Genomic DNA, 12484 nt, shown 5'->3' with positions numbered 1-12484 from the left:
TCGGCGCGTTGGTGCATACGTCACGTCCGGCCCCGCCTCCTTTGTGATGTTCCCCGCGTCTGATTGGACGGGAGATCCAGCAGCTGTAAAACGTGACCCGAGCAGAATGTGTGGCAAGTTGAGGACATCGTGTTCAGCTTGTGGTCCTCGGAGGAGGAGGAGGAGGAGGACGTGGACTTCAATGTACTGACGAGAACCCCGGTGTGACGTGCTCCGGAGTAGTTTTCTGGCGCCTTACATAAGAGCCTGGCTCGCCTGCCCCACTGGCGACAAACCTTTTGAGTGTTTTCCTCGTGTGTGATGAAGTTTTAAGAGAACAAAACGTTCTCACGTGGATGAAGTGCAGGAGTTCATTTACAAGTTACTTCTAAGACACACAGAGCGATCTCAACTCAAACCATTGGAAATATCGTTTGTTTTTTAATAACTAATATTATTAGGAATTAACTTTTTTTTTAAAGTTGTAATGGCTGCATTTTAACTTTCCTCAACAACACATATTTTGTATTCTTTGTCTTCGTTATTTTTCTTTAATCTATGTTCTTCATCTTTAGATTTAGATTGTATCATCTTGTTCTTTCTCTTTATTTCTCTTGTTCTTATTTTTATTTTTATGAATAATTGCTGTATTGCTGTGTCTAATTGAAAAAAAACAATTGAATAAAGATCTACCTGACCTAACCTAATCATATCAGGTATTCCAGGAGAGTTCATGTGAAAAACAAAACCAAAAAGTTCTCCCCCTTCCGAAATATCAGCGAAAGAGAGGTTACGAGAGCGACGTTCCGCTTTCTTTATACAATGATTCGCTTCGAGTTTGAGACTTAAATGGTTGATGATATGTGGTGACAAATCAAGATTTTATATTCAGAAAAACAAAGCGTTTAAAGTGGTCACATTTTCTACTGTAAATATTTCAATAATAAGATAGTTTTGTACAAACAGACACATACTGATGATACAATAGAGTCCAAGATCAATTTAAGACACACTTAAATCAACACATTAGGTTAGGTTAGATAGAACTTTATTGATCCCTCAGGAGGTCTCCTTCAGGAATTTTTTAAAAACATTAGTTAACCTTTAATAAAAAGATTCAACCCCAACATTTACCAATCAAAAACAAACAAGTCTCAAGAACAGTCAATACGAGGCAGTCACGGCTGGTTTATTATCAAGGGTGTGAACTCTTTGTTCTCCAAATAAAGAGATAACAGTTGGCATGTGTGTCCTGGTGACGAGTGAATCATCTGGAAGATAGATTTTTTAAAACAGAGTCTTCAATGTTTTTCCTAGTAAAAAGTGTCCATATTCTTGTGAAAAATTACCCAAAAAACAATAGATTTTTATTGACAATAATATTGAGACATGTGTTATTTAATTGACAATACTTCAAATACATTTTTAATCTACATTTACTAATAAAATGTACCTGACACTGAGGTGTTGCAGAGTTACAAAGGTCCTATTTTGGATAAAACCTGTATTATTTCTGTTTGCAGTGGTTTTCATCACGACTAAATGGCGACTAAAATGTTCAAAGATGTTTATGTCCGAGTTAGTCCTGGATGGACTCGTGATCTTTCCAGAGTGATTCAAACACATGTTCCGCCAGAAGATTGAAGTGAAACCGAACTTTTAGGTATTTACCCAATAAACCGCAAATACAAGACTAAGAAGGTTTATTTCCTGTGTTTTCTACAACTTAAGACATTTATGACGTCACATATATGCCGAAAGAAATATGTGAAAATTTGAAACAATATGGATTCCCTTACTAAGGTAAAGTAAATACATTTTAATAAAAGAAAGTACAACCTATTTTTCATGGAGGGGTGACACCAGTTGAAAATGAAAATAAAAATCGGTAGTTTTTGTATTATTTTTTGTTTTCCTTTTATAGTGATTTTACTGTAACTGTTGGGTATGTGTGAATGGCTGTCAAAGCGCTTTGTGACCCTGGTCTTGAAAGGTTCTATATAAATAGAGATTATTATTATTATTATAAACATATAATTTTGTAAGAAAATTCAATAAAAAACACGTTTTTGAAAAAAAAAAAGAAAGTTCATAGTCCAAAGAATAGTGCCTTGTGGGCCGCCAAAGGTCACAGTGAAGCATGCCGTTCCAGCGGACTGGTCAAATGTCTTCAGGGTTCAGAGGTCACTCAAAAGACTTGTCAGAGGAACGTTATTTTTTGCCGAGTCAGCAAAACCCCTTCTGAAGAGCAGTCACGGCGTGATCACCTCACATGTTTATCTTCTGGTGCTCAGAGGTTGGCAGTTGAGATCCGTGTGGTCCTCTGACCACTAACAACAGGTCGGTTGAACATCAAGGCCACACAGGCAGAAATGAAATCATAAAAACACATATTCCAAACGCTTGTAAAATTCACATTTGTATTTTGAGTTCAGGCCAGTCACAGCGTCACAACAATCCAGAGTCTATCAAAACAAAAGCACGAAAATACCCGCAGGAGCCACGAGTGTGTAATTCTAGCCTTTCTAACAGGATAATAATCCCAAATGCGCCAGAACCAGTTTCCACGTAGAACAGCTGCTCCTTCGAGGCTTTGTCCGTTGCAAAGACAATAAACAATAGAAACCCCGCAGGAAATGAAAACTATAGACGACCCGCCGTGGCTGTGGTACTGTCTCCTGCATCACAAACACAACGTAACACACAAATCGTTTCCCTCGTCTTTTTTATTTTGTCGTTTTTGATAAAGACATCGAAAGTTTAATTTCAAGGGCATATTTATCGCCGTTCGCGTTCGGTGAGGCTAGAGAAACATTTGTGTTGAGTTTGTCTGAGGTGTTGACAGGTTCCAGCAATAACTTCCATGTGACCTCCATGGTTTAGTTTCCTCCCTTTTCCACTTTCTCACCACTCTGGAACACATGTACACAATCTTGAAACAAAAGACCAAACTCACAAAATGAAAAATGAATCTTTCTACATGCGTTACAAGGGTTTCAATTTTTTTTTCAAGAGATATATTGTACATGAACGTTTTTTAATATTTATTTATTTGCTCAAAAAGATTTTTCATTTAAACAATTGTGTTTAATTAAATGTTTGATTTGCTCATTTGTGAAAAAAAAATGTGTAAAGAATGTTTTTACAAGGGTTACATTTGTTGTAGTTTGTATATTTACTTGAAGAATTTGTAAATATCTGTTATTGATGGTAAAAATGTTTTATTGTTTATAAATATGGTTTTAAGATTTTCGAAAAAAAATAATATTTAAAGTTTATTCCGATATTTTTGTAAAAAAAAGATTTATATGTTTTTACATTTGTTTTGATGTTTGTAAATACTAAGGGTTTTTTCATTTTTTTTGCCCTGCGACTGACTGGCGTCCTGTCCAGGGTGTCCCCTGCCTCTCACCCAATGGACCTGGGATAGGCTCCAGTCTCCCTGCGACCCGATAAGGGATAAAGCCGTAGAAAATGAATGAAAAGGATGTTCAATTAAAAAATATATATATTCAATTAATTTGTGGGTTAAACTTGTTTTGCACTCAGATAAAAGTATTAAAAACAAACACAAAAACTGCCTCCTCGGCAGATGTAATAAATCTATCTAGTGTATTTGTAAATCTCCTTTAACATGCTTTTAAAAAAAAACGTTTTTGTGTGCAAGAAAAAATATTTTATTTTTTATTTTTTAAACAAATTTAATTAAACCGTGACATGTTCATCTAAAACACCACTGCCTGCCTCTGGAACCTGTCAGAACCAGTAATGTAATTATTTTAAATGAATATTTCCAGAGTTTAGTTTAAAAACGACGCGTTGCTCTTTACATGTTTTATAATATTACTTTGTATATACATCATATTTATAAGGACCAAACTCTGAAGAATAAACTTTGTTCAAAGCTGTTTTTGATTTGACGTCAGTATGTGTGGAAAAAAAAGTTATTTAAATAATGAAATGCAGTTCAAACAAGATCCTGTGACTTGTCTTGTTTTTTTTCAGTTCCTCCTGAAGAGTGAGACATGAATGTCAAAGTAAGGTAAAAGTACAACACAAACCTTTCTCATCATGCACTGCAACAAACAAACTCCTCCTCATTGATTTATTGTCATTTGGTAGAATTTAAGTTACAACCTTTATGACTCAGTGACACTTTAATAACCACACCATTGGGTTTGTATTAAGTCCTATATTTAATTAATTACATTTCCTCAGTTTTGTTTCATACTATTATTCAACAATATTGCACGGAAGTAAATTCTGACAAAGCAAGTTTGATGTTTGACCACAACAGTAAATAAAAACCGTCATCATCTGTCCGTTGTTCCGTTCATTGTTGTGCAAACAATGTGGGGATGCACAGGAAAAGAAGGATGGAAGTGGAACGAGGCCCTCATTCTCTTCATTCTTGGACAAAAATGGTTCTTTGATGGTCTGAGTCACAAGTTATTTATATCAAACATTACCGGCACTGTTACCGTCCTGCGTCATTTTTGCTTTGAAAACACGTCGTAGACGTGTGTGTCTCCACACGATTGAACTGAGATGTACTTGCAGAGGACTTAAGTTAAATATATAAGGTAAGGCAAGGTAAGGTAAGGTAAAACTTTATTATATATGGTGTTATCATCTCAGCGATTCTCGATAATGACGTGTTCACCTGGTCGGAGAATGTTTTCTATTACCATTTAAGGATATGGTTAGATATTTATTGAACTGCAAAACTTCAAATATCTTTAAAAAAAAATGCAAAAAGTAGCCCATCAATGCTATATATCTTTGGCAGTTTTGTTTTGGGGATCATGGGAGAGGTTTGGGATTTTAAAGATCATCTACCTCAGCTTAAGCAACATTTTCATAACATTTTTAGCATAAAAAATGTCATTTGGATAGCAGAAAGTAGCGTTCCCGAACCTTAGAATCCCTAAAACGATTTTAGGATCCAGATGGTAATTTAAAAAGTGTTCAACAAGTGGTTCATTTTGAACAGAAAGGTTTACACTTTTGACTTTCATAAAGATTCTGCTAGCTCACACCATTGCTACCTTGGCTTATAAAAAAGAGCTCTCGAGAAAAAGACAGAAGAACATTTAATTTAGGAATAATTTCACTATTAAAAAACAAGGTTTTAGGTGAAAATTCTATCTATTTAAATAAAATTCTAATTTAAAATCTTTTCAATAATTTGGATTAACTTGACAAACTAGACCAACATTTTTGTTAAATGCAGAAACAGGATCGTTTTTTTTCTTCTTCTAAACTGACACTGGTGAGTCATAATTCTTTTTAAGTAAATAGTAAAGAAGAACTTTGAGAAAGATTTCTTCTTCTCCACTCTGAAGGTTTCTCGATCGGTTTCTCCGACATTACGTCACTGACAGGAAGTGACAGATCATCAGAGGGTCAGAGCGAGAGCAAGTCATATGACGCAAACACGCAAAAGAAAATAAAAAGCCATGATGTCACTGTGTTCTATACTTTTATAAATAGAAGGACAGGTGATTATAAATAATCAATAATAAATCAATAAATAGCAAAACATTAGCACAATAATTCTCCAGCTGGCTTGTATTAAGAAACAGACTATTGGATGTTACTACTTTTGGAAACGACAATGTGAAAATAGTGGGGTTTTTTTGTAAGTTTGTTTATGTTAGCAATAAGCTAATTATTAGCATTCAAGAGAAATAACGACTAAGTAGCAATGAGTTTGTACATTTACACAATTGTGTCAAATTTTGTGGAAAAAAAAACACTTTTATAACATTTAGTTCAATAATTTATATGAAATAAAGTATGTTTTCAAAAGTTTTTAAATACGTTCCAGGGTTTGTAGATTTGTCGATGTTTTTAAATAGTAAGGGTTTGTTAATTTACTTTTAAACATTTGTAAAGCTATTTATTTGTTTCCCTACTTCCCTACTAAGCTCATAAAGTGGGCTTCTTTTTAACCCTTATGTTATCTCAGGGTCAATGTGACCCGGAAGGCCCGAAAACAAACGTGTTGGTCGTATCCCTTGTGTTGTCACTGGGTCGGGCCTTTGGGTCACCTTGACCCTGAGATAACACAAGGGTTTTGTGAGCAAAAAAAACCCCATTAAAATGTGTTAATATGCATTCTATTTATTTATTCAAGATTCTTTTTGAATATTTTTGTAGGAGCTAGATGTCGAAAATAAATGTTGCTACATCAACTCTGTTTTAGGAGAATTTATTTTTTTTTCTGCAACTTTACGATGCTTGTGTTTCCTCCCACACCAGTGATTTCCTCGCTCTTTGTACACGAGTGTCAACAACAGCGCGTCGTAGCATCCAGACCGAGCGCTAACACCAGACTGGCCATGTGCTCCATCTTCATTAGCGTGGACTGCTAATCCAGCTCATGTCCCGGTGCATCTCCACACCGAAGCCAAACTTGCTTGTACGAGCGGCGGCAGGAGACACGCATGCGTCTTGATGTATGGCCGCGGCGGGCGTGATTCATGAGATAATTGGATGGACGGGTGTGAAGAATGGCCTCCGCGGAGGAGATAACAAGGATGGATGCTAGTGTGTGATCAATCCGTGTATCCTTAGAGGCTCGGGAGGAGAGTTTGTTTTTTTGTGGCTTCAGTCAAGTTTTCCATCAAAGATAAATACAAAAGTGATGACCTTTGACCCAAAACGTGATTTCAGTCCAATACTTACTCTTAAGTTTGATTTAGCTAAATAATTGTATACATTTTCTACAATATAAAATTATATTTAAATAACAGATAGAAGTAGCTTTCTAGAACTTCTAGCACACAATAACTGAAAAAAGAACCTTCAAGTTTGAAAAATACTTCAAAAGTTTGTGGATCCAGATGGAAATTCAGACACCCAAGGTTAAAGGTCAACTAATGTGTTGATTTAAGTGACTCTTAAATAGACATTCGACCTCTACAGTATGTGTCTGTTTGTACAAATTCTCTTTTCATTTAAATATTTACATTAGAAAATTACATTAAACCCATTGAAAACGCATGGTTTTCTGGAGATAAAATCTCGTTAACCACAACCACACCCACTCTGCTGTGATTGGTAAATCATCAAGGTTGTTACCCGCACATCATCAATCCCAGAATCCACCTCCAGGGGACTCATCGTATAAACAAAGCAGGGCAAGAGTGAAGCCATTATTACGCCATAATGGACTCCGCTAGTAGAGTTGGACTTTCACATTAGTTACAAATTAAACAGCTAAACAAACAGAAGGAAATAAATGGAACATTAAAAAACCCGGATAATGAAATAAAGACAGTTTAAACATTATAACGAGCCTACATTTACATAAGGTTGTTTACGTTGATGTGAATACACCGGGGTGTCCTCGCCTCTCGCCTAAAGCAGCCAAGATAAACCCCAAGTGGTCCAATTATAAGAGAAGTGGTAGAAAATGGATGAATAATGAATGTAGAACACCAGACGAATTACTCACTTTAACGCACAGTGGAACAAAAAAACATCTTTTTTTTTTACAATAGCAATAGAGGAAATAATTAATTTCAAAATGAAGTTCATTATATTTTATGACACAAACATCTAAAGGAAGTATTTCATCAACTGGGTTGACATCATAGTTACATATTCTGTTCAAAACCACTCGTGCATACAGTGACGTAAAAGATGTAAGAGCCTAAATTATAGTCTATACATTTAGATAAGGGACATTGATTGTGTTTGAGCACCACCTAGTGGTCATTAAAAACATGTTCTAAAAGGCGAAATCTAAAGCGATATTTTAGAAATAACGACAAACTTGAAAAAAAAGATCAGAAATGAATACTTTGTTGAGTATTTATTTGTTGTGATATTTAACATTGTATAGATGAAGTGTTTAATACACACAAAACGTAATTGTTGTGAAGAGGTCAAGGTTCTCATGATGGTTACAAGTGTAAAATACAGCACAAATAAATAAACTTGGAGTCCATCCCTAGCACTGCCTCACTTTTATGCAACACGCCATCAAATGTTGGACAATAAGCATGCACGGAATCTGTCAATAGTTAGTGCACAACACTTATATTCATCTAGCTCGCGGCGTCTAGTGCTTGAATACAACATAAAATCTACTTTTCTGTGGAGAACGCTCGCTTCATCAGAGGTGGATTTTTGCCGGCATCGTACATAGAATCCGTCGCGGGCGAGGTCAGGCAGCACCAGTCTGGGATACGCCCGTTCTGGTTGTAGTAGTCCCTGGAAACGGACCTGCTGGCCAGGATGTCTTGAGGTGCTCCAAAGATTGCACCTGGAAAAACACGGGAAAGAACCTTAAGAATCTTAAAGAAAACAAGGGTGAGGGTTCATGATCCTGACCTCCGAGCCAGGCGGTGCAGTTGGGCTTCGCCGGTGGCGCGTGTATACGGAAGTTTTTGCTGGCCAGGATGTTGCTGTACTTCGGTTTCTCCACCAGAAGTCGTATTTCCGCCAGAAGTCGGTGCAGGAAGCCTGGCAACATGGCCGTCCCACCGATGACCACCAGGTTCTCAGAGAGGACTTTGCGGGTGTCAATGGGGCACTGAAGGAAACACATTTTTAAACCAAGTGATTTAGAAAAAAAATCTGTTTCATATAGTTCTCATTTCTTTGTGCAGCAGCTTAAAAAAAACGAAAGGAAAGATAAGCAAGTTTCAAGATGAGGCGCATCATCCTGAAAGTCAGAGAGATTAATATCAATAATTATAGCCTCCATGGCTCGCTTCAAATCAAACACCGACTAGCTGTCACCATGGCAACCATGTTATAACTCTTCTATTAATGCTTCGTCTTGAACAGATAAAATTACTCTGATGAAGAGGATAGTCTACACCACACCTGAAAGTCGAAAGGCAAACATTGAGGAAAGAGAAGAAACGTAGAAACATGACTGTTCAAACTACTACTCAAGTACCTAAAAATTTAAGTAAATAATAAGTAAAAATGTATCGACATGTCATATTAAAAAAAGGACAAATCTCAGACAAAACAAACCATATTCAAAGTACCTTGACAAGAGAGTCTAGGATGAGAGAAGCCACACTCTTCTCCTCGTTGTCTTGTTCAAACAGTATCTCCATCAGAGAATCTCTGCAAGACAAACAGGACGGATGAGTCACATGAGGAGACGAGGGGTCTTCACACGATCATCTACCGGATCGATCCTTTGATGTGTAGAATCTTTTGTCCATCCAGAGGATAAGCAACATCTGGAGGAGGAGCTGGACGCTTTAGAAGAGAAACACAAACGTTGAGACGTTGGAATAACAAGGTACAACATGATGGAATTCAAGAGTGGGGTTCAATCACCTCAGCTGTACCGTCCAGGTTGAATTTAGCTTCCTGGATCTTCAGGCCTCTTTGCAGGTCGCTGACGAAGCAAGTTCTGACTGCAACGAAAGCCAGAAGTACATTGATGTCGCTGTGGTTTTAAGGTGTTTGAGTGATCAGGATCTATGTTCTCAATTTACAGTTTTTTATTTATTTTCAGATGACCGAGTTGATTTCTTTAAACAAATGAATCAATTATTTTATGTCAATTCATTTTAAAAGCCACAAAAAGGACTTGAATAATTATATTTGAATATTATTTAATTTCAATACCATTAACATACATGCTAAGCTGTCTTAATCTGACACCTTTAAAGCACTTTGTGTAACTAACCTGGGACAAAAAAGTGTCCAGTTAAGTGCATTATATTTGTCCATTTAAATTTTTGAAATAACAAAAGGTCACATTACCTTTGATGTCTTCTACAGTCTCCTCTGGAATGGTTCCTGTGGGATCAGAACATCAGCTGTGAAATCATCGTAGTCACCTGGTTGCCATTTATTACAGATAAATAAATAAAAAGTTACAGAGAACTAGTTAACCATAATGGAGGGAGGAAAGTTTGCAAAAAAACAACAACTGCAATAACCTTACATTGAAGCCTTGAAATGGAAAAGAAGTCGCATGAATAAATAACCATTTTTTGAGCGTCATATATTCAGTATAACATTTGTTATTTTAGTGGAGAGTAAACACAATAAGTCAAAGACCTTTTTCATTTATGGAGATTTTTTCTCCGGGGGTTTCCTGGTGTGAGCTTTTGCAAAAGCCTCAGGCATGAGCTATGAAACCCTTCAAGTGCACTTTTAATAAACAGAGTAATTACCAATGCCAGCAGTAACACTCTGCCCAGTTACTGTATCAGTATCCACTGTACACTGCTCCACCAGGAGAGCGTCCAGTTCTCTGTGGGAAAATGATAAACACATTTATACACATAAAGAATAATACTGTGGGTATTTTTCTCTCCTTTTTCTTACTTATGAATTGCTTTTCCACCCAAAGGCAAAGCCTCCCACGCTGGCAGGATAGGAGTACACTCATAAATCTGGGATGTTAGTTAGGGAACAAAATATCTGTATAAACTTTTGTTATGATTATGAAAAGACAAGACCACATTTTTAAAGAAGAAAAACATTGAGCACATCCAGCGTCTCCGCCCTCTAGTCCTCCTGCTGGACTAGAAGACATATGTTGCTGCCCACTTCCTGATTAAGAAAAGAAAACCAAAAAACAATAGTCACATTGTGCAACACGTGACTGTGTAAAAGAGTCCAGACGACCAGGAAAAAGGATACAGGAAGAACTAGAGTCTCTGTGTGTCCACAGTCCATCACCAGTGCCGAGTTGATCCCCAAGGTCATAATGGACATGAGATGACTTGGTGCAAACAAGACCGAAGGAACCTGAACACAGCACACAATACATCCTTAAAGGAAATTCTGGAGGGAGATTTATCAAATATTTAATTTAAACAAGTAAGTAAATTCCATTTGTAAAGTAACATTAAAAAGCTTTTTCTTTTTTTTTTTACCTCAAACTGTTTGAAGAAAACCTTGGTAAGCGTCTCTCTGAAGTGAGACGGGCATAGGATGGACTCGATAATGACCACTCTTCTGTCGCGAGGGTTCACCAGCAGATGTCTAAACGTTTAATCATAAAAATAAGTTTGATTACATATTAAAATCACGTGATAAATTTCATTTCTCTTCTCACCTGAAGTAGAGTATGTGGATAAACTCTTTTAGGATGACGTACAGTTCTTCTGTGTTGATGTTGTACTGAACGACTTTGGTCACCTGAAATTAGACATTACCTTAAGTCACGATGCTTCACATAGGTTTTATCAAAAGCAACGCCACCTGTTGCTCTCCTGGTTTCTTGATCTCGCTCGGAATGATGAACCTGGGCCCCGTTTCCCCTGCAAAGCCACATCTACGAAGGGAGATGAAATAGAGGAATAAAATACATTTGCGAAAACACAATGAAGGTGGCACAATATAACTGATAGAGACAAGATTTGACAAAAAGCTGTTCCTGATGGACAAGGTGCTGATGCACATCTATTAAGGTGCTTTAACTTGATGAAACAAGAGAAACATCTTAAGACATTTTTATTCGTGCAAGCTATTCCTTGATTTTCTGAGACTCCTGTGTTGTTCTCTGTGTTTTATTGATCTTTTAAGTATATATTTTATTGAGTTTTGTTGTGATTTAAGTCCCTTGGTGACCCTGTTCTGGAAAAACACTCTATAAATATTTACTTACTTACTTAACTTCTATGTGTCTGTTCAAGAAAAAGTCACAAAAGTAACATGGACTGACAAATATGTTGAAAACAGCATGAGATAATAAACATATTTTGACCAAATCAATCATTGAGCCCAGAACTTTTATCGCATGCACAACACATCTGGTATGTCATCACAAGAGAAGAAAGACTTGTTTATTCAACTTTGCTGAAAAAAAAATCTGTTCAAGCTACATGTGACTTCACTTTGCTTGCAGGCATGAACATTTTAAAATATGAAACCTAGAATCAGCATTTAAACAATGAATTTGCGTTGCCATTAAGTTAAAAAAAAAGTATTCACAACCCTATATTAAAGCAACACGTTGTTTAAAAACATGATGTTGCTTAATTTAAAGAAGCATCAGCTAACGTTAGCTTAGCATTAACTTGTCAGAATTCCTGCAACTCCGTGACAAACAAAACCAGCCTGCTGAATGTTAAAGCAACCTTTTACACTTGAAGACGTGCCAATGCTGTAAATAAATAAATAAATAATCGTCTGCAGCTTCAAACGCGGAGCATTTAAACCAAATGTTTTGCTAACTGTTAGGCTAACGTTGCTACTCACTTTGTGTACGCTGCTCCCAGGTCGATGACGACGGCAGTCTTCTCGGCTAAACTCCCCAAACCTTCAAATAATGGCATTTTTTAACAATTCCTTGGGAATGTACGGTCGTTACCGATTACTGTGTGTTATCTATTGGCATGTTGTATACGAACAAAAAAAAAGGATGTCGTTTGTTTCTTTTTTTTCTCGCTGCCGGCTGGGTGTAGCTGCTAGCCTGCTCGTGACGTCATAGGAAGCTGTCAAAAATAAAATACAAAAATATATACTTTTAAGATAAAATGCTATAAAATGTGAATGATACGCATTTATA

The 12484-nt window shown here is 36.6% G+C and overlaps 1 protein-coding gene across 1 annotated transcript; it reads right to left on the bottom strand.

The window, feature by feature from the left end:
- Positions 1-7788: 7788 nt before the first annotated feature.
- Positions 7789-12390, bottom strand: actr10 (actin related protein 10). The gene is made up of 13 exons (XM_087778824.1): positions 12175-12390; positions 11176-11248; positions 11030-11112; positions 10848-10956; positions 10612-10719; positions 10294-10361; positions 10140-10219; positions 9724-9759; positions 9292-9371; positions 9137-9210; positions 8991-9072; positions 8323-8524; positions 7789-8254 (listed from the first exon to the last, which is right to left on the bottom strand). The coding sequence occupies exons 1-13, from the start codon at positions 12249-12251 to the stop codon at positions 8076-8078; spliced, it is 1251 nt and encodes a 416-aa protein (XP_087634950.1). The 5' UTR covers positions 12252-12390; the 3' UTR covers positions 7789-8075.
- Between the last annotated feature and the right edge of the window lie 94 nt (positions 12391-12484).

This window comes from Callionymus lyra, chromosome 17 (genome assembly GCF_982586985.1).
Source record: "Callionymus lyra chromosome 17, fCalLyr1.hap1.1, whole genome shotgun sequence".
NCBI lineage: Eukaryota > Metazoa > Chordata > Actinopteri > Syngnathiformes > Callionymidae > Callionymus > Callionymus lyra.
This window is presented reverse-complemented; position numbering and strand designations above follow the sequence as displayed.